The sequence below is a fragment of the Gekko japonicus genome, unplaced genomic scaffold, assembly GCF_001447785.1.
Source record: "Gekko japonicus isolate JY-2015 unplaced genomic scaffold, Gekko_japonicus_V1.1 scaffold3437, whole genome shotgun sequence".
Classification (NCBI taxonomy): domain Eukaryota; kingdom Metazoa; phylum Chordata; class Lepidosauria; order Squamata; family Gekkonidae; genus Gekko; species Gekko japonicus.
The window spans coordinates 52713-74174 of record NW_015174943.1 but is presented as its reverse complement, the minus strand read 5'-3'; the positions used below and the strand labels follow the sequence as shown (position 1 = coordinate 74174).

Genomic DNA, 21462 nt, shown 5'->3' with positions numbered 1-21462 from the left:
TATGGACTGCTTCACCACCATTCAAGTGGCTTACATTCATCACATGACAACTACAGCATACATGTATGCTGAATGCCCAAATTGGTCAGAAGCAAAGTGCAGCTGAAGCAACTATGGACTGCTTCACCACCATTCAAGTGACTTACATTCATCACATGGCAACAACAGCATACATGTATGCTGAATGCTCAAATTGGTCAGAAGCGAAGTGCAGCTGAAGCGAAAAGTTGCTGGGCTTATAGGTAGCCATAACAGCAGTTGTCTCTAAACATGGGCAGAGAATGTTTCCATGGCATCAAGTAATTACTTATCACTGTAGAATTAGGATTAAAGAATCTCTACCATTATCTCCACTAGAGCAAAGTGTGAGTCCAGTGGCACCTTTAAGACCAATAAAGGTGCCATTGGACTCAGAATTTGTTCTCCTGCTTCAGACCAACACAGCTACCCACCTCAATCTGTTGTCTCCACCAGCATTTTTCTTTTTAATTGCTACCATTAAATTATTCTTGAAACGTGGGGGGGGGGGATTTAAGACTGGGCAATTGTGTTTCTATTTTTTATGCTCTGTGAACCTCTGAGTCCTGGCGTGAATGCCACATGCCTGGCTGGTGCAGGCTCTCTATTTCTAACCGTGGCTGCTCAGATGACCAATGAAGGTGAGATGAACCCAGTACAACGCTCAGAAGCATTTTTTAAAAAAATCTTCCGGTGCCTGAATCTCGTTTTGAGGCTGAGCCAATCCCCTCGTTTCCCCCAGTCTTGAGAAACCGCCAGCCGCTTGCTCTCTCTCCCCCGCCACCCCGCTGCCATTTCCAGTCTGCTGAGCAGAGGCTGCTCTCACTGAAGTTGCGGGGGCGGGAAAGCCTGACTGCCTGGATGTAGCTGGGGGGAGGGGAAGTGGATCCCGACGTGGCAGCCTGGAGAGGCGGGGAGGGAGGCGGCCGCATTAAGGGAGGCCACGCCTCAGGGGCTGTTCCGCACACGAGCCGGTGATGAAACGCTGGGTGGGAGGAAAGTGCTGCAGCGCTTCACACTGAAGACGGAGGTGGTCGTCGTTTGCGGCGCTCCCCCGCTGTAAAAAATTCCAGCGCCACAGAACCAGCCTTCTCACCTATTGGGGGTGGGTGTGTGGGTAAGATTTTCTCCCTGCTGGGCTTATTTTACTGCCCCCACTCCCAAGGAACACCTGCAGTCTGGTAGTGTCTCGCGCTAGCTAGGGTTGCCAGTCTGGGTTGAAAAATACCTGGAAACTTTGGGGGTGGATCCGGCAGAGGATGGGAGTTTGGGGAGGGGCGTCAGCATGGTACAGTGCCATAAAGTCCACCTTTTAAAGCAGCCATCTTCTCCAGGGGAGCTGAGCCCTGGTAGCTGGAGATCAGTTGTAAAAGCGGGAGATCCCCAGGCCCCACCTGGAAGCTGGCGGCAACCCTATCGCGCTTTCCCACTGCCTTCGTATGTGCTGGATGCGTGGGTGCGTCTAGGCCCAAGCAAAACCGTGCAGTACTGTTTCTGAAGTCCAACCAAAGCGACATAGCCAACCCGCAAGTTTCCGAGGTCTGCAGAACACATCAGCCCGATGAAGCGCCCTTGAGAACCTGCAAGCTTACACACAGTTTTGTGTCCTTTGGGTTGGGCGTAATGAAGGGCGGCGGAAGACAGGAAGGCCTGGCGTGATCTGGTCCATGGGGTCGCGAAGAGTCGGACTCGACTGTCCGAGTGAACAACAACAACAAAATGAAGGGTATCCAGATGGCTTTTTGCGGTGCACTAATTAATGCCCCCCCCCCCCCTTGGGAGAAACGTACTGAGGAAGCTCTCTGGGTGACCTCAGGGCACTCACACAGGCTAACCTACATCACAGGATGGTTAGAATAAAATTGGGGTGGATAAATAAGAGGCACACTGTTATCTCCTGAAGGCCACTGAGGATAAGAATAGAAATAAGTACAAGGGGTCTTCTGCGTAGTTGTGAGGATGGGGATGTTTCCGCTCATATCACTGCAATGAAAAGGCTAGAGCCTTTTAAAAAGTTGAGAATTAGAGGAACTAGCGGATCCTGGCAACCAAATTACATTATTGCACTGATTTCTCCCCGTCACAGTGAAAAATAATGGTTGGCAAACACACACACACAAAAAAAGTCCAGCACCGATGTATTTGCCCATGCCAAGACACTTGGTTTCATAAGCCTCACAGTGTAGCAGTCTCCTCCACATTTGAAGAGTTAAGACTTCTGGGTTTCCAGCAGGTACACAAAAAATACAAAAGACCCCACTTCCATTTCTGAGGACCTAGGAATATCTATTATGATCTTTTTATAATGGACTCTGGTCTGCAACTGGAATGACATAGTCGACATTATTAACATTGCACCATCTGCGTACAGTTGCCTTTAGCCATATTAATTACTGTTAAGTAAAAAAGTGCTCAAGGCATGCCACACACGCACCTTGTTTCTGTAAAAAATCAGTCTTGAAGTGATTCTGGGTACTCATGAGGTACAAGTTCAAGTGGGAGAACTAATTGGAATTAGTTCCTATTCATTAACTGGGAACCTAAAGCAGGATTTAATCCTAGTTTAGAATTATGGTGTATATGGACAACTACAGATTACCCATGTGCTTCCACTTTTGTCATAGGGACCTGGCGTACATTTTTAACCAAAATGTGTGAGAACAGATGGGAAGAGTGAGGCACCTGTGACCCTGGCTGCAAGCCAAATTCGTGGCTATTTTTATTTAACTTCATTTAGAAGTGTCTGAATGCAATAATAAAAACAGACATTCTCTGTTCCCAAGGAACCTACAATTTTAAATAGACAATAGGGAAAATGCAGGGTGGGGGGATGAATGTGGGCAAATGCAGTTATGTGTACATAACACTTGGGCCCTTTCTCCACTCTCCTTTTAATCCATGTTCACCGCGGTGTACTCTATAAAATTCTGCACTAAAATCAAATTCAACCTTTTTAATCCAGTTTTTTCCCATTCTGCACCAAAATCAAATTCAACCTTTTTATTACAAATTCCCCCCCCCCCCATTGTGCATTATATTACCTCCCTTTAAGTGGTCAGCCTAGTTTCAGCCTGCTGTTGCTCTGGGTTATTTGGATGCTGTTTTGCTGTGGACTAAAGTTGCCTCGACTCGAACACAGAGAAAATCCAGAGTGGCAGGCAAATGCGGAAAGGACCTTGGACCTAAATTGTGCTTGTATTGTGAAGTACAACATCTGAAGCACACTTATTAATATTCCTGCCTCACATCCATCAATTACTCCAGAAACCTGGTACAGGCACATTTAAAACCACCCTTTAACACATATCAAGAGCTGGAAAAGAAGGTGAAAAGGGCTTTTAAATGACACATGTTAATTTGCCTGTATTTGCCATATGGATGTCGTTTTGGTGATTTGCCTACAACCAGATTGGTCTCTGAGAGGGCCAGTTTTTTGGAACCACATTGCCCACTGCTAAACCCAGCATAATAATTGTGGTATACCTTTTTGAACAGCTTAGAAATGGATCCTGCATGGCTGTCTTCCCTCCCTGCTCTAATTTCACACAGAGTCACAGCTGGCACCATGCAACCCTGAATTATGGCCTAGCAAACTCAGCACAATTATGGTGCTTTCCCACACTGGGGATTTCAGGCTTCCAAATTGTGCTTCCCTTATCCTGAAAATCAACACAGGGAAGAGGTGGACCCTGGGCCTACGGTAAAAACATTGAGATAACCACATTGAGTCTGCCACCAATTTTAGAGAATTTTTAGTGTTTTGTACTTAATAACAGGTCTTCCTAAACCCCCATGTAATGGGGGAATCAAGGTTGAATCACACAAGCTGAAGGTAAAGGCATTAGCCAGGGCTTTTTTTCTGGGGGGAAACACACTGGAACAGAGTTCTGGAACGTCTTCAACAAAATTATTTTTAAAATGTTTAAAAGTTCATGAGTTTTCAGTATACAGATTGAAAACTTCATTTCCTTCTTGAGAGTTCCGGCACCTCTCTTTCAAAAAAGAGGGGGGAAAGCCCAGGGAATTTTCTGTGTGGGGTTTTTCTACAGGCATACATTCTTGGCCACAGCCAGCGAGTGCTAGGGATCAAATGCTGGAAGAAAATGATACATGGGTATCATGGAAGTTGCACAATTGAAAACATCTGGTATTTGCTTCTAGTCATTTTCACTGGCAACTGTCAGCACTGCCCCCCCTCAGAGTTAACCTTTAAAGCTCTAAACAGGCAGGATCTAGGCTGCCTCAAAGACCGCTTTCTCCCATAAGAGCTTTCCACAGAGCAGGGGGCTCCAACGTTTTGAGCCTGCGGGCACCTTTGTAATTGTGACACAGGGCGGTGGGCACAACCACAAAACAGCCAACACAGGAGGTAGACTGAACCATAAAATGGCTACCCCCAAGAGGCAGAGTCAATCAGGGAGTGAGGTCATGCATGACTCAAATAGTAACTCTTCACTATTTCAGGGAGAAGCTCTATTTTAACAGGATGTTTAAATGTTTAACAGGACGCTGTTTGAACAGGATGCTTAAAATATTTTCTGGCATACAACACAGCTTACCTTTCAGCGAAATTCCTTATGCCATGGTGGCAGCCGCTACACAGCCAATCAGATCTCCAGTAGCCAATCAGAAGCCCTGCTGGGCAAACACCCCGCCTACTTTCTAAAAAACACTTGGTGGACATCATGGCACCCATGAGTAACATGTTGGGGACCCCTGCCGCAGAGCCTCTGCTCCCTGTGCCACCAGAGGTATATGTGCATGTACACGAAGGGGCCATCTTTGTCAGCAGTACCACAGCTCCCATGGGGGAAAAGCCTTATCTATCCCTCCGGGTAGCTCAGCAACAGGCAAGAGTGGAAGTAAAAAAAAATAATCCTGAAAGGAGTGCTCCGTTTAGCTTATCTGCCACTGTTTTGGTGTTGGCTGTTGCTTTCTGGTGGCCTCTGGTGCAGCATGTAGGTCAGGGTCTTGAGAGGGTGCCCTCCTTAACCTTGGGAGGAAACAGACCCATGACTCATACTCTAGAAGAGATTGAGATTAAAAGCTCCTTTGTTCCCTGCTGAGCTGAGCCAGTGGCACATCTGTCACGTTCTGCCCATCGGGGCTGCTGCAAAATTGGCTGCTCCTCCGAGCCGGCTTCTAGCCTCCAAAGTGTAACTGCACACGTGCTGCTACGGCCAGACCAACAGGTCCCTCTAAGCGGAGCAAGAGCCCTGCTGTAGACTGTCACGGCAAGAAAAGAAGCTGGACGTGGCTGCCGCTGACCTCAGCAGCTGCTGGGTTCAGGGAAAACAACTGACAGTCGATACAGGGGAGAGTCCACAGGGTCAGAAAAGCCAGCACTGAAGACAGTTGAACAAACAGAGGCCTAACGGAGCGGCCTACTCACATTCCTTAGTTGCAGTGAACAGCGTGACAGGCTGGGGGGGACGGGGCTGTGCTGAACAGAGGAGCAGGAAACTGGGACCAAAGGAACAGGCAGATGTACAAACAGCATGCTTCTCTAACCCTACCAATAACAGCAGTCTGCCTATCCACATCTGCCCGCATGCATTTTATTTCCTTCATGGACAATTCTTGGGAATGTCCAGACCACTGGCTCCAGGGTAGACAAGCATTACTGAGTCCCATAGAGTTATCAACCTCCAGGTGGAGCCTGGAGTTTTTCCAGAACAGCTACTGAGATCAATTCCCCTGGAGAAAATAGCAGCTGCAATGGGTAGAGTCTATGGAATCACATGCCTCCTGAGTTCCTTCCACTTTTCAAACTCTGCCATTCCCAGGCCCAAGGCCGGCCCCAGCTTATTTTGCACCCTAGGTGGAGATCCCTTCTGGCGCCCCCCCCCCCACCGGCGCGCCCACCAATTTTCAAAAATAAATGCATTTTAGGAAGAATGAAAAACACAAATAATCAAGAAACTCCCAGAGTACAGGGCCGGGTGCAGTTTGGTGCCCCTAAGGGCCGGCCCGCTCTAGGTGATCGCCTAGTCCGCCTAGTAAGTGAGCCGGCCCTGCCCAGGCCCCCCGCCCCCCCAATACCCAGCAGTTTCCCAAACCAGCGTTGGCAATCCTACAACCCCATCACTTGATTTCTGAAAAGGGAAGCCGTGTTAGTCGACTCCAAAAAAAAAAACCCCAAAGAGGGGTCTAGAGGCACTGGCAAGACTAATACAATTTTATTTGTCTTTGCTCAGGAAGGCAGGCTCCAGAGCAAACTAATTTACGCAGTAACCAAATCGCTCGCTCACCACTTTAATGCCAGTCGCTCACAAAGTAGAATTTTTGCTCACAAGACTCCACAGCTTAGAGGGAACATTGGTCTAGAGGCACTGGCAAGACTAATACAATTTTATTCCAGCATAAATTTTCATCCAAAGAACGGGTTTATAAAGCCACTAAAAGTTTATGCCGGAATAAAATGTTGGTAAATTTTTAAGGTGCCGCTAGATTCTGGTTTCTTTCTTAAGCAGTGGCAGGAATGTGGTGCCCTGACCTGGATAGCCCAGGCTAGCCCTATCTCCTCAGATCTTGGAAGCTAAGCAGGGTCAGCCTTGGCTAGTATTTGGAAGGGCAAAGAATGGCAAACCACCTCTGAAACCTCTCGTCTTCAAAACAAGTCTAGCTCACCACCTAGCAGTGTTCCCTCTAAGCTGAGTTTACAACAAATACAAACACAATACCTTTATTGGCATAAAATATCAAATACAACGTGCAGCATAGAGCCTCAAGATGGGCCAGGGGGGTATCACATTCCGAATTGCCTTAATATGAGCCTCTCCTCCTAGATACCTCATAAAAGAAATTTGCTACAGGTTCAAGAATTTCTATATTATGCGAAGACAATAAAGAAATAATTTTATACTCATTAGATTGGCCCAAAAGGGGATCCAACACAGGTTCAGTATAAGCAAGCAACACGGATGTCATAGTGTAATTTACAGTACAAAAGCACATGTCCAATTAAGCTGAGTTAGTGTGAGCTAGCTCACAGCTTTTTAGCCTCCGCCTCACACATTTTTGTCTTAGCTCAGGAGGGATGGCTCCAGAGCGAACTAATTTATGTAGTAGCCAAATGGCCCACTCACAACTTTAATGCCAGTTGCTCACAAAGTAGAATTTTTGCTCACAAGACTCCACAGTTTAGAAAGAACATTGCCACCTAGTGGTGCATAATGGTAAAAAGAGCTAGAACTTCTGTCTGCCAGACAATCTTAGGATCTCCTGGCTACACTACTCACAATGCCAAATGATGATGAGGTATCCATGCCCTCCTTTCTTGCTAGAGGCAACAGCAAACCCGCTCTCTATACAGTCACCACCAATTCTGCTGTATTCAAATGACTGGGCTCGATCATTCTTCACAGAGCTGGTCTGCCACACATTAATCTGCCAAAGATGGCAGATTTTGGGAAGCAACAACCTGTCCACATGAATCTCACATTGTTTGTCCCCCCACCTAATTGGGAGCCTCACCTGAGAGCTGGAGATAATTCTCTTTCCTCCTGGCAAGCTGTGCCTGCTGTTCTCAGACTCTGGTGAGATGCCTGCTTCTTGTGTTGGGGCCACCATTTCTAGTTGTCTGTTGCCAGGGCAACTAAAATGGTGGCTGAACTCTTGCTCAAGGAAGTTACCTCATGAGAGTTCAGAAAGCCCTAGGACATGCACAGCTCGCTGAGCTTTTTTTAAAAGGCTAAAGCAGCAGAAAGGTCTCCTCTGAAGTAGGGGACACTGAGGAAAGTGGGAACAACAGCCACTATTGCCTCAGGCAGTGAAAGATCTTGAGCCTCTACTGTGCATCAGAGCTATATAATTTTTGATTTCACTGAATCATCCTTAGCCTAGCAGCCCTAATCTGCCTGCACTAGACAGCCACAGCAGGCAGGCAAAGAGGCTTGCTCAGGCCCTAATGGGCCACCATACTTCACAAGTGGGCTATAATTATCAGTCACCACAATCTGCAGAGCTCAGGTCACAAGAAGTTGCAAACTTGTGGTTCTCCTCCTGTCCCCTAGGGGAAGAACAAAATGGCTCCTCTACAATGCCAAACAAATGCTAATTGTACGCATTGCAATTGTAACAGCTTTAGCTAAACTTCAAATGTTATATTGTATTTGTATTCTTGCTACATCCCCCCCCAGTAGCAGGCCTGTCCTATAACCTATGTCAAAACCTGACCTTATAGTAATATCCAGTAGAAATTTACTAGTCAGGGATCTGGCACACACTATAGATGGGAGGGAGGCGAAGGGAAATAGGGTCACAAGTCTGCCTCACACAGACAAGGGGGAGGACTCCCTGTGACTCTAAGTATAGAGACCAATAAGCCCTCAAAAGAGCATCCACTCTTCATTCACACATCTACCTTCATTCACACATCTATCACTGCCCCAGAAAAAACAGCAGAGACAAAAGGAGAAAAAGAACCCCTGTGCTCTAAAATTATAGTCTGCTGTATGTAAGCACTCGCCTACTAGACCAGACCAGTTTCACTCTCTGGCCTAGCATTACAAAAGCTAGTTGGACTGCAAGTCCCCCATAGCAGTCACATGTCAAATGTAACGTCCTCTTCAAATCTTAAGATGCTCACAAGCAGGGAATGGAGGCAACAGTCCTTATCCCCACCTGACATTTGTCCTCATTATCTACTAACGCAAAGGTATACTGCCTCTGAACAAGGAGGTTCAGTTTAGAGTATGGCTAATACTACTATCAGTCAATGTCATCTTGCCCCTTTTGCTACCCATGCTGTTTCCTCTACAACCACTACATGTACAACTATATTCTTTGCTTATGCCCAGTATGGACTGAATAGAATCACAGAGTTGGAAGGGGCCCTACAGGCCACCGGGTCCAACCGCCCGCTCAGTGCAGGATCAGCCTAGACTAGCATCCCTGACAAGTCTTTGTCCAGCTGTTGCTTAAAGACTGCCACAGTGAGGGGGAGCTCACCACCTCCCTAGGCAGCTGATTTCATTGTTGCACGACTCTGACTGTAAAAAAGTTTTTTCCTAATATCCACCTGGTACCTTCCCGCCCTTAATTTAAACCCATTATTGCGAGTCCTCTCCTCTGCTGCCAACAGCAGGAACAGCTCCCTGCCCTCCTTTAAGTGGCAGCCCTTCAAATGCTTAAAGAGAGCAATTATGTCCCATCCCCCCCCCACAAACTCCTCTTCTCCAGATTCAACATTCCCAAGTCCCTCAGCCTTTCCTCATAGGACTTGCTCTCCAGGCCCCCGATCATCCCTGTCCCTCTCCTCTGCATGCACTCCATTCTGTCCCCATCCTTTTTGAAGTGAGGCCTCCAGAACGGCACACAATGCTCCAGGTGCGGCCTGACCAATGCAGTGTTCAGCGGGACTATCAAACCTTGCGATCTGGATGTTATGCCTCTGTTGATACACCCCAAGACCGCATTAGCCTTCACTACTGCCATTAGTCTGGTTCCCAGATCCAATTGCTATATCACCTCTGGAGACGTCTTAGCTTCGTAGTGGTGTGTAACGGTTGCAAGAAGCTTAAGAGTCCAAAAGGCAGGGGCCTTCTCCATCCCTCACCCTCCAGGTGGCTGCCAAAATATGAGTTTCACCAGTTCCTAGATTCATGGATGAAGAAATTGTTCAAGAATTATACATTTCACATAGATCATTTCTGGAAACAAGACATGGGCTTCCTTGGCTGAGAGTTTAGATTCTGATGAAGGGGGCGTAGAGAATGACTAGTCTTCAAAGCAAGCAGTGGGTATTTTGTTTTGATTTTTAGAAACAACTCCAGAGGACGACTACGGGCAATAACATTGGGCTTTATTATAAGCTGAGCAGCTCAGCGGCAGGACGGTGGAAAGGGGACACATCCTCCCCTTTGGTAAAGGTCAAACAAGGCACCGTGCTGAGGCTTCACAACACAGCAAGCAAGGCAAAGGCTCAGATAACAAACATCTGACTTCCCCATCACAGCTACAGGATACCAACTCTGGGTCCCTACAAAGTGACTACAAACAGATTGAGCGCGCTTCGTTTACACAGCGAGTAGCAGGCGGGGTTCACAGTTTGGGGGAAAAGAGGAAACTGAGTGGGGGGGCCCAGCCACCCACGGCTCAGACCGGTAAGCTGAAGGGTGGCTCACGACAGCCTGACTTGGTAGGTTACAAAGTTCAGCTTAAATGCAACGGTCCTGCAGTCAGACAGCAGAGGAGGTTCTAATATCTTCCGACTGTGCTCACAGCCGAGCACAGAGTTCCAATTTTGACCTGTGAGCTGGAGGAGTCGCCCGTCTGCATGCAGAAAACTAGAGGAAAAGGCTACATTAAGACCAGGGTGCTAGTTTTCCATGGAGAGCATGCATATTCCTGTGGGACTTCTCCAAGTTGAAATGGTATGGTCCCCTAAGACTCTCCCACAGGCTTCTTCTGATTGTATATTCCAGTTCTTAAGGAGCACACGTTTTGCCCCCAGCCATGGGAATGGTGGTAGTGGTGGTGCGTGATTGTTCCGGAGGTTAAACAGATATAAGGCACATCCAGAAAATGACTGTAAGAGGAAACAAAAGCACATCCTGTGTCCGTGTCTGCCTCGGCGATACACACTTACCAGAATTTCCCTCCTGCAGCAACCACCCTCCAGTCCACAACACAAGAAAGACAATGTGGCATAGGCTTTTTGCATACTTCCGCTTTGCTGATTTCCTGCACTTCCGGGTTTATGTTCAGGGAAGCCTCTGTAAACACACACTCCTTAAAAAGAGATCTTACTGGGGGGGGAAAGGGAACAGAAACAAGGGCAAGAAAGTCTCTCTCTCTTTTGTTTTGGCCAAGTGGAGCATCTTAGTGGGGCATAGCACCCGGAATTTATGGCACAAAAGGGGTTGGATTGGCATGGAAGTGTGCACATGGAAAACCATAGGTGGTTTGATGTGGATCTACTTACAGAAGTCCTTGCCCACCTTTTTTCAGTTCTGAAAAACTGCTCCTCCCCCCCCTTAAATTTCTTCGCACATTGGGAGAACCCACCCTCCAAACAAACAAAAAACCCCGACAACAACCCAGCATCAGATCTCAGCAGTAACAAATCTTTGTAGCAAGCAATCCAGCAACCAACTTCAAAGAACGAGCTTCCAGTTTTCACCATCACCTAAACTACATTCCTATTGCCTTCCCAAGAATTCTGGAAGTGGACCCTTTCTTAAATCCTCAGAGAGATGCAAACTTTTAGGAAGTGTACTGTGTCCAGCAGTGTCCAGCCAAACAAAGCAAGAACGGGACTTAACTGAGTGAAACATGATTATGCATTGTGGTGGACTTAGCGGGAATGGGATCAACACGACCATGCTTTACTAGATGCAGTGGGTGCTGGGATACTCTTAAGGTACACACTGGGGTGTCGCAGGGACACAATGGGTGCACGAGACCTCAGCAGTGTTGAGGAGTGTTGGCCAGCATGCAACAATTCTGTCCATAAAGGTCTGGCAATCTTTGGGGGGTGGGTGGCTCTCTTGATGGGGAAGATCTCTATATATGCACACAGAATAGGATCATAGGAGTTCATGCTCATGAAGGATCCCACCCACACACCCCAGATCTTCAGCATTTAGTTCATTCGTCCCGGCTTCTTCTGGTTTATCTGCTGGCGAGACAAAAACAAAACACCAGATCAAGGCCATCAGTCCCAAGAATACACATTGAACAGTCATATGCACAGTTTTTCAGTGTGGTACGGAGAAGGGGAGAAAGATGAGGGATAGGGGGAAAGGGTTTCTAGAGCCTTTGATAGTCAATGGAATGTGGTTCTCCATCTCCTTGGGCTAGCCAAATAACCTTTCCTGCCTGCAGTTACGCCTTGCTGCAGTTGACTTATACTGGTTGCAGTGGTGATGTTCCCTCTAAGCTGTTAGTATGAGCTAGCTCACAGTTTTATAGCCTCCTGCTCACAGATTTTTGTCTTAGCTCAGGAAGGATGGCTCCAGAACAAACTAATTTATGCAGTAGCCAAATTGCTCGCTCACAACTTTAGCTCACAACTTTAGCTCACAAAGTAGAATTTTTGCTCAAGACTCCACAGCTTAGAGGGAGCATTGTGAATCCAACTACTGACAGACCTCTGGGTGGAGATGCGAAGGTCGGGGGGGGGACCCAAAGTATTCAGGAAAATAATTTTTTTTGAGGATTTAAAAAAAAGTGATGGAAAAATAAGGAAATACTTGGGAGGGAAATGAAAAAAAAATGTATGAAATATTTTCTCAGTTGGAATGAGTGGAATCCCTTTTTTCAGACAAGCCTTTGTTCATTTAAAATGTGTAGGATAAAAATAATTATGCAAGACATTCTATAGCATTCGATAATGATACTCTCTATGTATGATGCAGACTCGTGCTAAAGTACAGCAGTTTGCTGCTCACTTCCTTTGTAATACTGGGTATATCTGTAATTACACTTCTAAACAAAGACATTAATACTTAGAAATACTACAAATACACCAGATTTTATGTGTCTACTCTTAAATGAGGCATGTATAGTGTTAAAGCAGTAAAACAAATTTTGGTTTGATAGGAAAGCAAGTTCTGCATATATTCCAATATCCCCCCAAATCCCTGTTTCCCCCCCCCTAAAGAAAAGCAACTGGAGAGAAAAAACCTCCAAAATTTTCCCTCATGGCTTCAATACGTCTGGAAATAAACATCTCTATCTCTGGGTCCCATCTATCCCCCCTGATTTGTTAATACTGGAGCTAAATTCTGGGGATGAGTGGAGTAAATGAAGGCTTTGGACACAGGCGCGCTCACAGAACATAATTCTACTGATCAAAAACACTGTTTTAATCATTCTTGCAGCAACCAGTATTTAATAATGAAGGGAGGGGAATATGAAAGAGCTTTGTACAATGATGGATGGTGTAGACAAAGTGGATGCAGAGAACTTGCTTCACCCTCTCATTTGTTAGCTGCCCTGAGTCACTAGGTAGGGCGGGATAGAAATCCCAAAATAAATAAATAAATAAATAAATAAAGGGTTACGGACTGTGATTTATATCATGGTGCATCAATAATACTGCCTGTTTCTGTAAGCAGAATTTTGCAATAGTTTTTAGTTTTTAAATGTTGTTATCTAAAACATTTATGTGCCACCTTTCCTCTTTATAGGAACTCAAGGCGGGTTCCATGTAAATAATAATAAAATATCATAAAGTACATTGTTTAACATGTTATGTTAATGCCTACACTTTGTTTCAACTCTGTTTTCAGATTTCTTGGTCGGTTCTGGATTTTTACAATCCAGATCCTATGACAGCATAGACAACACTGTGTGATCCACTTTGAGTCCCAGTGAGAAAGGTGGACTATAAATAAATAAACAAAAAAATAATATCCCAACTTGGGAACACCCAATGAAGTCAGGGAAGACAGAGGAAAAAAGTCTTCACACCACACCAAATTACTTTTCTGAGGAACTCACTCCCACAGGGTGTAGCGATGGATTTTAAACGGGATCAGACAGGATAGATCCATCAGTGGCTACTAGCCATGCTGGTTCAAGGGAATGTCCATGTTCTGAGGCAGTATCCTGCTAAATAAGAGATACCCATTTATGGGGAGCAACAAAAAGAGGACGGGATTTGGCCTCTGTGCCCGTTTGCAGGCTCCTCAGAGGTATCTGGTTGGCTGCTGTGGAAAACACAATGCTGGACGAGAGGGACCGCTGGTCCGATCCAGGAAAGCTCCTTTTTTGTGTTCTTATCCTCATATTGTGTGCACGAGCAGATCTACAGACAGATGCATGTATGTGATGGAGGCCACCTAGTGGATGCAAGACTGAAACAAAATCTAGACCAAGGATTTCTCCCTATAGCCTCTCTTTATTAGCAGGACACTTCTGGATGCAGTGGAAGGAAGTGGGTTTGCTGTTCAACACCTCCTTGAAGCGTCCCTTTGATTATTAGCCTATTCTTGACAACCTGGGCTCTAGGCAAATGTATTTTTTCCTCAGAGAATCCAGCTAATTTGCCTGGTACCTGAGAGATGCTAATGCCGGTGAGTTTCTCAACGGTGTCGGGCAGTCTGTTCATGATTTCTAGGACCTCCCCCGTGATCTTGGCAGCTCCCACATCTCCAGTCCCACTGGACACCATCGTGATCTTCTTCACCGCGGTCAAGGGCTTGCTGATCTCTTCGGCCATCTGCAAGAGAAATACACACACATAAAGGGGAGGGTGGGGGGAGAACAAGCACCAAGTGGTTATATCCTAGGTGCTTGAATTTTGCAAAGAAGTCAGGCCTTTGCTCAGAATCACCCAAGCTGCTACTTCTCAGCTACAGCTTTTTTTTTTTTTTGCAAATGCTTCCAGTGAGTTTTGAAATAGCCATATGCAGAGTTTGCAAAAGCTTTATCATACAGGAGGTGGAGTTTGTGATCCTCTAAGCCTCGTTCACGTAGCCTTGAGCAACTTTTGTCTAACCCAGTGATCACCAACATGGTCCCCATGGCCCCTACTACTGTGTGCCAGGACGCCCATTTGCTTCTTCAGCAAACATCTCTTCCACAATGCAAAGAGCCAGCCCTGGCTTTCCTCCACCTCACTGGAGCAGGAGGAGGAGAAGAAGGAAGAGGAGGAGGAGCTTGGATTTATACCCCACCCTTCACAACCCGAAGGAGTCTCAGAGCAGCTTCCAATCTCCTTTCCCTTCCCCTCCCCACCACAGACACCCTGTGAGGAAGGTGGGGTTGAGAGAGCTCTCTCGAGAATGGCCCTTGAGAGAACAGCTCTGAGAGAACTTGTGACTGAACCAAGGTCACACCAGCAGCTGCATGTGGAGGAGTAGGGAATCAAACCCAGTTCTCCCAGATTAGAGTCCACGCTCTTAACCGCTACACCAAACTGGCTCTGCGGGGAACACTGATTTGGAAATAGCGGCTTCCATCATAAGAATGTGAACAGAAAAAAGATCAGTAATAACGGTATCTAACGAAAGATTGATGGATTGACTAATAAATTGACTCCCCAAAGGAAGCCACAGCCCTCAGTTTGCAAGACCCAAGCAAGGCTGTTAATGGCAGGACATTTTGGAGGTCATTAATTAATAGGGTTGCCATAAGTTGGAAGCAACTCGACACTTCACACACACACACACACACACACACACACACACACACACACGAAAAGACTAAACCAGGTCCCAAGAACACATTTGCCCTGCTTTAAAAAAGAAAAAAATCCGAGTGCTATAATTTTCTGGAGATACAAGCACTACAGGCTCCAAAATTACATTTTTTTGCTCTAAAAGGGGGAAACCATGCTGGTGCTAACCTCTGGAATCTTCTCCAGGAGCATGTCCACCATGGCTGCCTCTTGGTACTGCTGAAAGGCCTCTGCCTTCTTGGCCATCTGCTCAGCGTCAGCCCGGGCTTTGGCCTCGATAGCGTAGGCCCGAGCCTCACCCTTCACCTAGGGGAAGGAGATTGGGATTGAAAAGGAGAATGACTTTATTAATTTACTTTATACGTGGCCTGTCTTTCTCTCCGCCACAGAGATGAACTCACCCTGACAGACTCTGCCTCAGCCTCGGCCTGCATGATCAGCTGGGACCTGCCAGAGAAACACAAACAGGCGGGTGACCACTTTCCCGTGTCCTGCTCCTGACACTTAATAGGGTGATAGCAGGAGAAAGAGGAGGGACTGTGGCACTCGAACGACAAAATGCTGCCTGTGGTATGTAAGAGATGACATGGGGAGAAGAGTGCAGATACTAGAGGTCACACATGAAGCTGCCTTTTACTGAATCAGACCACTGGTCCATCAAGGTCGGTATTGTCTACTCTGACCGGCAGCAGCTCTCCAGGCTCTCAGGCAGAGGTCTTTTCACATCATCTCCTACCTGATCCATTTTAACTCGAGATGCCAGGAATTGAACCTGCGACCTTCTGCGTGCCAAGCAGATGCTCTGCCACTGAGCTACAGCCCCTCCCAGATATAAGTTGAGGCCCCGTGAACTAGAGAATATTGCTATATCCTCTAGTTTTTTCCTTTCTGACTGAGACAGAGTAGATTCACTCCTGAGAATTAAAAAAAAGGGGGGGGGGAGAGGAGAAAACGAAGATCTGAGCCTCTCAGCTGTATGTGAGTGGGACACAGGGGGAAAAGCTGAGCCACAGAAGCCAAGGGAAAACCCTTGGGGCCCCCAGTTCAAGGCACCTTAAGGCCAAGATCGATCTGCAGAGAACAAAAGGGTGAAAGAGGGATTTTCCATGAGGGCATACGGTAACATGGTGAAAAGCTCAGACTTCAAGGTGGTGTGTGTGAGATAGAAATCAAGTAACTGAACGCTGCCCCAGGTGAAAAATAAAATCCCTGTACATAAAAAATATAAAAATACTACACTTACAACAGCAAGGATAACTTGTAATACTGTACAATGCAAAGATTTTATTGTTCTGTGAAGGATATGCAGCTATTTAGTTCCCCATCACCACCCTAGCAGCCTGAAACAATCTAGCAACGGACCTATCACTTGAGACAACTTCTTTGTTTTGGCTGCCAACAGTAAAAGCCCTGACGTGAGGGAAGATGGCCAGGTCTGTCTTTACCTTTCAGCTTCGGCCAGTTTCTCCAGCCGGAAGCGCTCAGCTTCGGCAGGTTTTTTGACCTTGGACTCCAGTTCCCGCTCCTTGCAGATGATCTCTTGCTCCTGGATCTGAATCTGCTGGGTCCGCTCCACCACCATCACTTGCATCTTCTGCTCCTCGATCTTCTGCTTCGTCTTGGCTACCTACGGAGCGTGGAAGACACAGGGAAGAGCTCAGCGGCTGCCCGACTGAACCGGGGGTCAGAGGTCAAAGATGGAACTGAGGAGGGCTGATGCAATGCAGAAACCTGAAACTCACAATAGTTGCATTTGCAACTGCTTGATGCTTTGTTAGCTGCCTTGAGTCCAATAAGCTACGGCAGGATATAAATACTTTAAAGAAACAAACTTTGGATCTACACGGACAGCCAATATACCAGGTAATCAAAACAAGAAAACAATGCATGTGCCCAAATTTAACATCAATAATCAATGAATTTAATAGTCATAAGACATATAAAGTAGAACAAATTTTCCATGGTCAGGTAGAAATTCACTGGTGAAGTTGAATTGCAGGTAGAAATTCACAGGTGGAGTTTCTACCTGCAATTCAACTTCACCAGTGAATTTCTACCTGCTCATGGAAAATTTGTTCTACTTTATATGTCTTATGACTATTAAATTCATTGATTGTTGATGTTAAATTTGGGCACATGCATTGTTTTGATATATTGCTGTGCCACTGCCTTTCATCTAATATACCAGGTAATAACATACCACAATGTACACGCAACCACTTATTTATCACATTTTTATCCCACCTTTCCTAACCCTAACCCTTCAGTTCTGCATTTTATCCTCACAGCGATTCTGTAAGGTGGAGGAGGTTGGGATAGCGAGCAACTGGCCTAAGGTCACCCAATTCGCTTCACGACCAAATGGAGATTTGAACTGGGGTCTTCCCACTCCACCCCTACTCCCTACTCTAACTACTACACTGCACTGGCTCTCAGCTGATCGGCTGTAGTGTCTTGCACAAGCAGTGCAGGGAATTTTATCATATTTCTATAATCAGATGGAGAAATCCAGGGGAAACAGAGGAGTGCTGATATTCTCCATACCCCTTCACATTGCCAGCTTATGAAGTGGTTGCTGGCACAGAGTGGCAAGAAACATTTAACAAAATGGTTCTTTGTATTCAGCCTCTGATAAGGTAGATCAGGCATCAGCCAGTGATTTGGTCATGGCGGAAAGATGAGCCAGTGACCAAGAGCAGACACTGCTGCAGAAAAAATGGTGTGGGAGGCCAAGGGGCACTAAGAACGTCTAGCTTTACGTGGCTAAAAGTAGTATCTGAGAATTCAGTGAGCAATACCTCTACATCGCTGATTACTAAGGGCCCTGAACCATGGGATAGTTCCCATTATTTATTTATTTATTATTTATTTATTACTTAAATTCGTAGCCTGCCCTCCCTGCCAAAGGCAGGCTCAGGGCGGCTAACAACATAAAATACATTACAATAAATATATAAAAATCTAAAACAATTCATTAAAACTAACTGACATCATATGAAGTGCTAGCAGATCATTTGTGGTATTTAAAGATGGCATTAAACACTGTATAATTCCAGGCACCAGGTTTCCATTCTCTCGATCAGGGGTGTCGAACTCATTTGTTGTGAGGGCCAGATCTGACATAAATGAGACCTTGCTGGGCCAGGCCATGTGTGTCATAAAATGTAATGCCAGGTAGCGGAGATATAAACTTTATAAATGACACAAACACAAAGAGGTTTTTTTAACTTAAAATAAAAACATGCTTAAAACATTAGCATTCTTGCAATATTTTGTTTATTTAACAGTGTCTGATAACTGACACCTCTTGCTTTGAATTATTGCATCAAAATGTCTGTGCTGTTGCAGTCTTGAGTATGCTGTTCAGGTGTGTTATCTGTAAGCTGCAAACCTGCGATGACGCAGCAGCAGCAGAACTGGAAGAAGAAACAGAAGAGAGCCAGTTCTACTGCAGGCCTGATAGAAGCCCTCCGGGGGCCTCATTTGGCCCCCAGGCCGCATGTTTGACACCTCTGCTCTAGATTATTACAATTGATGTTGCGATATTAGTACTAACTACAATGGTAATGGTGATAAGAATAATGGTAGTGGTGGTGGCTCCTAATTGAAAGCCTGGTGGAAGAGCTCCGTCTTGCAGGCCCTGCGGAACTGTAAAAGGGCCCTGATCTCCTCCGGGAGCTCATTCCACCAGTATGGAGCCACCACCAAGAGAGCTCTGGCCCTGGTTACACCTAACTTAGCATCCTTGGGACCTGGAAGGGCCAATCGGTTCTGTGACCCTGACCAAAGTGCTCTCTGGGGTATATATGGGGAAAGGCGGTCCCTCAGGTATGTCGGACCCTGGCCGTAAAGGGCTTTAAAGGTAAGAACCAGCACTCTGAAGCGAATCCGGTATGCTATTGGCAGCCAGTGCAATGCCTTCAAGGCAGGCTGGATGTGTTCCCTCATGGGGAGATCCATCACAAGCCTAGCAGCTGCATTTTGCACTAGCTGCAGCTTCCAGATTTGCGTCAAGGGCAGCCCCAAGTAGAGAGCGTTACAGTAGTCTAATCTCGAGGCGACCATTGCATGGATCACTGTAGAAAGGTCATTGTGTTCAAGGAAGGAACCAACTGCCTAATCAGCCGAAGATGGTAAAAGGCCAACCTGGCAGTGACTGCTACCTGGGCCTCCATTGTTAAGGAGGCATCCAGGAACACTCCCAAGCTCCTTCCCTCCGGCGCTGGCACCAATGGCGCCCCATCGAAGGACGGGAGTGGGATCCCTACCCTCGGTCCACCTCGACTCAGGCACAGAACCTCTGTCTTCGTTGGATTCAATTTAAGTCGGCTCAGTCTAAGCCAACCAGCCACGGCCTGTAACACCCGGTCTAGATCGTCTGGTTGAGAGCCAGAGCTGCCGCCCAACATCAGACAGAGCTGGGTGTCATCTGCATACGGTGACATCCCAGCCCATGGCTCCGGGCAATCTGGGCAAGGGGGCGCATGTAGATATTAAATAACATTGGGGACAGCACCGCCCCTTGAGGCACTCCACACTCAAGTGGGTACCTCTAGGAGAGCTGTTCCCCTATTGCCACCCTTTGGCTCCGACTATGGAGAAAGGAGGCAAGCCATTGAAAGGCGAGCCCCTGTACTCCTATGTCGACAAGGTGGTGGACCAGTAACTGGTGGTTGACCGTGTCGAACGCCGCTGACAGGTCTGACAACAGTACTCCTGATCCGCCCCGATCCCGATGCCTCTAAAGATCATCTGTGAGGGCGACCAAGTGCTGTCTCCGTCCCATGTCCCGGGTGAAAACCGGACTGGAAGGGATCTAAAATGGAAGAGTCATCCAAAAAGCTCTGTAGCTGCATTGCCACCACCCTCTCTATCATTTTGCCCAAATAGGGCAAATTAGACACTGGCCAGTAATTAGCCAATTTGACCGGGTCTAGAGATGGTTTCTTCAAGAGAGGACGCACCACAGTCTACTTGAGCGCCCCAGGAAACAGTCTGTTGATGAGGGACTTGTTGATAATATTCCTTAGGGCGCCACCCAACCCCTCACGGCTAGCTTTAATTAGCCACAACAGGCACGGGTCCAGGCAGCATGTGGTGGGGCGTACCACCAAGAGCAATTTGTTGACTTCCTCAAGGTCCATAACCTGACTAGAAGACGTGCTTGGATCCTCGAGTTCACTAACTGTATCAACCGTGGCAGGAAGGTCGCAGCGGAGCGACAAGACTATATCAGCAAAATAGCTCACAAAAGCCTCACAATACCCAATTCCAGAAACCAGAGTATTCAATACCCAATTCTCTAGAATTTGGTCTGCCCTGTGGCAGAACAGTTAAAGACCGAATTGTTCTAAATAACTGGGCCAGGCGTGAGCTCGCAGATGCGATCATGGCCGCATAGTATTCTCTCTTTGCAGCTTTGATCGCCATATCATAGGATCTCATAAACATCCTATAAGATGCTCTTGTAGCTTCATCACGAGCACACCGCCACCGTCTCTCTAGCTGTCTTAGCCTGTGTTTCATAAGCTGCAACTCCTGGGTGAACCCAGGAGCAAGCCTAGAACGAAGGCGCAGAGGGCGCCGGGGAGCGATCTCGTCGATGGCAGCAGAGAGCCAGCTATGCCAGTCCCCTACAAGTTCATCCAACGGACCACCAGAGGGCATTGGATCCTGCAAAGCTGCCTGAAACCGCACTGGGTCCATTCAGCTCTACGGGCGAGCTAAAATATGCTCGCCACCTAAACAGGGTTGGGGTAGAACATTCAGACAGGCCCTCAGGGCATGTTGGTCTGATCATGGTACTGCTGAAGCAGTAATCCGGTCCACTGTTACCCCAGCTGCGAAGATCAAATCGAGCGTGTGTCCAGCCCGGTGAGTGGGGGTCGTTACAAATTGGGAGAGTCCCAGCGCCACCATGGACAACACTAGGTCTGCTGCCTGAATGGAAGCCACATCATTGGCATGGACTATTAGCCTAAGGTGTTCCAACACCTAGCCTGATACGGCCTCCATCAGGGACGACAGGCTATTGGCTGGTGCGTTAGACGGTCGGTACACCAGCCAAATCACCACTCTCTCCTCGGCCTCCCACACCAGGCCGACACACTCAATGCCTGTGATCTCCAACAATGGGAGCGCCCTGAAGGAGTAAGCCTCCTGAATGAAAATAGCCACTCCTCCCCCCTGCCCGCTAGTCCACGATTGGTGTAGGACCGAGAACCCAGGAGGGGCAAGCTGAAAGAGAGCTACAGTCTCCCCATCTGCATCCAGGTCACGGTCACGCACGCCAGGTCTCCCTTCTGCTCCAGCAG

The 21462-nt window shown here is 47.0% G+C and overlaps 1 protein-coding gene across 3 annotated transcripts in view; it reads right to left on the bottom strand.

Annotated features, from left to right (window-relative positions):
• Positions 1-9370: 9370 nt before the first annotated feature.
• FLOT1 (flotillin 1) overlaps positions 9371-21462 on the bottom strand; it is a 38555-nt gene continuing 26463 nt past the window's right edge. Inside the window, exons 9-14 of one of the 3 annotated variants that reach the window (XM_015425112.1) lie at positions 16594-16775; positions 15550-15595; positions 15317-15454; positions 14024-14188; positions 11590-11641; positions 9371-10549 (exon numbers count right to left, since the gene is read on the bottom strand). In XM_015425112.1, coding sequence (XP_015280598.1) covers positions 11606-11641; positions 14024-14188; positions 15317-15454; positions 15550-15595; positions 16594-16775 — 567 coding nt within the window. In that variant the 3' untranslated portion in view covers positions 9371-10549; positions 11590-11605. Of the gene's footprint in view, positions 11642-14023; positions 14189-15316; positions 15455-15549; positions 15596-16593; positions 16776-21462 lie in introns of all 3 variants that reach the window. The other 2 variants (XM_015425113.1, XM_015425111.1) reach the window with 2 other exon arrangements.